The sequence below is a fragment of the Dendrobium catenatum genome, unplaced genomic scaffold (genome assembly GCF_001605985.2).
Source record: "Dendrobium catenatum unplaced genomic scaffold, ASM160598v2 fragScaff_scaffold_1494, whole genome shotgun sequence".
Taxonomy (NCBI): domain Eukaryota; kingdom Viridiplantae; phylum Streptophyta; class Magnoliopsida; order Asparagales; family Orchidaceae; genus Dendrobium; species Dendrobium catenatum.
The window spans coordinates 575,864-579,792 of NW_021319956.1; the positions used below are offsets into that span (position 1 = coordinate 575,864).

At 40.3% G+C, this 3,929-nt stretch overlaps 1 protein-coding gene across 2 annotated transcripts in view; it reads right to left on the minus strand.

Annotated features, from left to right (window-relative positions):
• Window positions 1-326: 326 nt before the first annotated feature.
• LOC110111541 (ubiquitin-conjugating enzyme E2 variant 1C) overlaps window positions 327-3,929 on the minus strand; it is a 42,203-nt gene continuing 38,600 nt past the window's right edge. For both annotated transcript variants that reach the window (XM_020843457.2, XM_028700354.1), the window contains exons 2-4: window positions 1,547-1,686; window positions 1,327-1,452; window positions 327-954 (exon numbers count right to left, since the gene is read on the minus strand). In XM_020843457.2, the coding sequence (XP_020699116.1) occupies window positions 814-954; window positions 1,327-1,452; window positions 1,547-1,686 (407 nt within the window). In that variant the 3' untranslated portion in view covers window positions 327-813. The remainder of the gene's footprint in view (window positions 955-1,326; window positions 1,453-1,546; window positions 1,687-3,929) is intronic.

Genomic DNA, 3,929 nt, shown 5'->3' on the forward strand with positions numbered 1-3,929 from the left:
AACCCCTAAAGCTGGATATCTAATTTGTTGGAAGACCCATTAACAATATAGCTGCAATACTAACAATTGAAGATCAAGTGATGTGCTGATTTCATGTATCCATAGTGTGCTGAAAATGATAAACTTCGGTCTACTAATGCAGGATGGTCAAAGAAATATTGTTTTTTCACAAAATATAATCCTTCTGGAACCAAATAAACTAATCATGAGGAATGACTGGAATAGTCCCATAGATCCATACTAACAAATGCAAGAACGTTTACTTTACTACATCTAAAATTGCAAGGAAGGAAAAAATACTAGAAGTTCGATGCAAACATTCAATATATAAAAAAAGAGTAATGCTTAACACACTTAAAAAAATAACACATTTGGTCACATTCCATGTCCCATATAAGAGGAACTAATATAATGCAAATGTGTAAACACATGAGAATGTTTAGATAGCATTTCTTATAGAAATGTTCAGTTGGGATCCCATAGGCAAACCGTTTCCTCCCTTCCAGAAAAATTCTGTCCAGTCCCCAGGAAGAATTTACTTCGTATTCAGCAAAAAATACAACACAGAAAGACATTTAAATTCATTTCTCTAATGATGAAGAACCTTTAAGCGTCCAATTAATCCATAAGTGACAACTAAGCACTCCAAGACAATACAAAATAGACTTAGCTCGCTGCTTTCACACTAAGAGATGCCACTGATTCAAATAAACCAAAATATAGTATCTAAATTGTTACTCGTGCAATTTAACCGGTTCAATGTTTGCTGATTTTAAACTTGGTGAATTGCAGTGATCATCATGATACATAGACTCAGAAGAAGGTACCTTCAGGAGGCTGAACAAGTTTCCTGTTCTGCGGGGCAGCCATTTCCTTCTTCAGTTGTGTCAGTATGTGCTCCATCGTGTACTCACGCTGCCAGTTTGACAACATGCTAAACTTCTTTGACTCTACCTGCATTTGTTCAAATGATCTTGAGCTTAACAGCTCGTCTAAATTTATAAATATATGAGATATTTGAATTAAACAAATAAAGTCAGCAGGGAAGTGTAAACATCAATATGGGCAAGTCCCTAGGAGGAATTGGTCAGATTTTGAAAAATCATACAAGGGAGGCCCAACATTAGATGCATGAAAGAAAAGAAAGTCAAAAAGGTAGATGTTGCTCAGTCCACACCGCCTAAACGAAGTTTATAAGCATACCACATACAACGATGTTGCAAGGAAAAAGATAACACAAACATCATTTATTAATATCTGCAACAACTAAACAGTTTATTTGATTTTATTCTGAAAAAAGAAAGAAATAAAAAAGAGAGAACATACCACTCCTGTATCATGATTGACACAAGTCATGTTTATTCGGGAGTGGAAGCGCACAGATGGTGGCTTGTCAGGATAGTCTTTGTCACAAAACAGCTTAAGTTGATAAATCCTCCCTTCGTGAACAGACTACATTGAACATGAAGATACAGACCAGTACAATAGTTTATACTTTTCCATGATCTAGAAATAGAATTTGCATAATTAATAAAGAATACTTTACATTGTGAGGGCCAATTATAGTCCCCGTCCAGGACCGCATGTAAATGTCATCTGCATCTTCCATGCCATAGCTAACAGTCCCATCACCTATACCTTTCTCCCCTCGCTCAAGCTCTTCAAGCAATCTGAAGTTCCGAGGAACTGCACATTAACACAAACATTCACAATCAAATCGTTCTAAGTGCTACCAAAAGTCCAGTTGAAGACTGCAATTAGATTCTTGAGATAAAAATTTCATCTAAGAAAGGTGGTGACACCGTCCAAGACATTAAAAAAAAAAGACAAATAGCCTAGAACTGGTAATGATAGGCCTTCTTGAATGCTAGAAGGTTCCGAAGAATCCTTGTTGCAGAATTCTTGCACCGGAAGCAGGGGACAGCGGCTGAAATTATGATATCAATAGTTGTTTGGAGAACTAGGAAGTGGACTGCATCATTCTGGGAGGAAGATCTTGCCTTTCGGGTCGTTTGGAGAAGGTATAGCAGCCTACATGTAGGGAGTACAGCAGCCTTCTTGGCAGCTGGACAGCACTTCTTGACTGCTGAAGGAGGAAGACAGCAGGTAGGGAATGAAAAAACCCCTGGCTGCTTGCTGATTAGATAGTTCAGGTCCTGAAGAGGCGTACGCACTGAGGCGCGACTCAAGGCGAGGCGAAGCATTTGCGCGTTGAGACTTACGCCTCATTGGATTCGGCGGAGCGTGCACTTATTTCGCACGGGGCGTAGGCTTCGGTTCGTAACGCCTCGAAGCGAAACGAGGCACCGCTTCGATTTGTAAGTATATAGACCGAGCGGTGAGAGTCGTATAAGAGTCGAGTATTAGGGTAACATACCTGCTTCTGCTTTGGGTAAGAACTGAAAGGCGAACTCCGCCGACTTCGACGACCACAGTTCGGTCGAGTTCGAACATAGCTGGAGGCGATCGAAGGTAACGATTTATTTCTTCTTCTTCTCTTGCTTCCCATAATCTTCCCTTCATTTGCTTCATGTCTCGCTTCTTCTTCTCCAACTTCCTGTAATCGAAGGTTCTTTTTTCACGGCTAGGTAATGATCTTTCTTCCCGTTATTTGCTTCATGTCTCGCTTCATCAGATTGTACATGCTCAGTACCGCTCGGTACATGCTCGGTACCGCTCAATACATGCTCGGTACCGCTCAGTACATGCTCAGTACCGAGCATGTACAGCTCGGTACTTAGCGGTACATGCTCGGTACCGACCAGTACCGAGCATGTACCGAGCATGTACTGCTCGGTACCGAGCGGTACTGCTCGGTACCGAGCGGTACTGAGCGGTACATGCTCGGTACGCTCGGTATTGAGCATATACAACAAGCAGAATTTTAAAATTACGTAGGTCGAACCCCACTAGGGGGCAGCGCCCCCTTGGACCCCCGGCAGACTGGTATATATTTGTATTCATGTTGTTTTATTATTGGTATTTGGTAGTACAAATAATTGTTAAAATATATCCTATTGTTAGCATGACTAGTGGCACAAGAAGGAAAGACCCTACATGGAAATATGGAACTCAAGTTGAAGTGTCAGGTGAAGGTGCAAAGAAGGGATATGTTTACATGAAATGTAATTTCTATGAGAAACGCATAACTGGTGGCGTCAAGAGATTGAAGGATCATCTAGCCTGCACTCATGTCAATGTGGGACCATGTGCAAAAGTTCCTGATGAGGTGAAGAAGGAATGTACAAATTATTTAAAGAAGTTTGTCACCACAAAGGAGGTCACACAAAGAAATATGGAAGAGATGATAGGAAACTCTTCTTATTATGGATCACAGCATGAGGGTTCAAGTACTGGAAGTCATATAGTTTCTTCTGATCGAGGCAGTCGGGGGCCCATGGATAGATTTATGCTAAATATTGATAACGACGAAAACATAAATACTCAGGATATTCAGCCTCCTACAGCTACAAAAGAACTCAGGAATAGAGTTTGTTTGGATATCGCCAGATTCATTTATGAAAATGGGATTCCATTTAATGTTGTTAGGAGTCCGTCGTGGATCAATATGTTACGATCTGTTGGAAGCTATGGAAGAGGATTACAACTTCCAAGCATGTATGAGCTGAGAACTTGGATGCTGAATGAGGAGGTTAAGACAACTTCAAAAATGGTGGATGATGTTAAGAAGACTTGGATTAAGACAGGAGTGACAATAATGTCAGATGGTTGGTCAGATATTCGACATAGAAGTATTATTAATTTTTTGGTCAACAATCCATATGGAACAGTTTTTCTCAAATCAATAGATGTTTCAAGCTTTGTAAAGGATGCACAATTATTGTTTGAAATGTTGGATGAAGTTGTGGAGGAAGTGGGAGATGCCTTAGTAGTACAGGTTGTTACTGATAATGCAAGTGCATACAAAG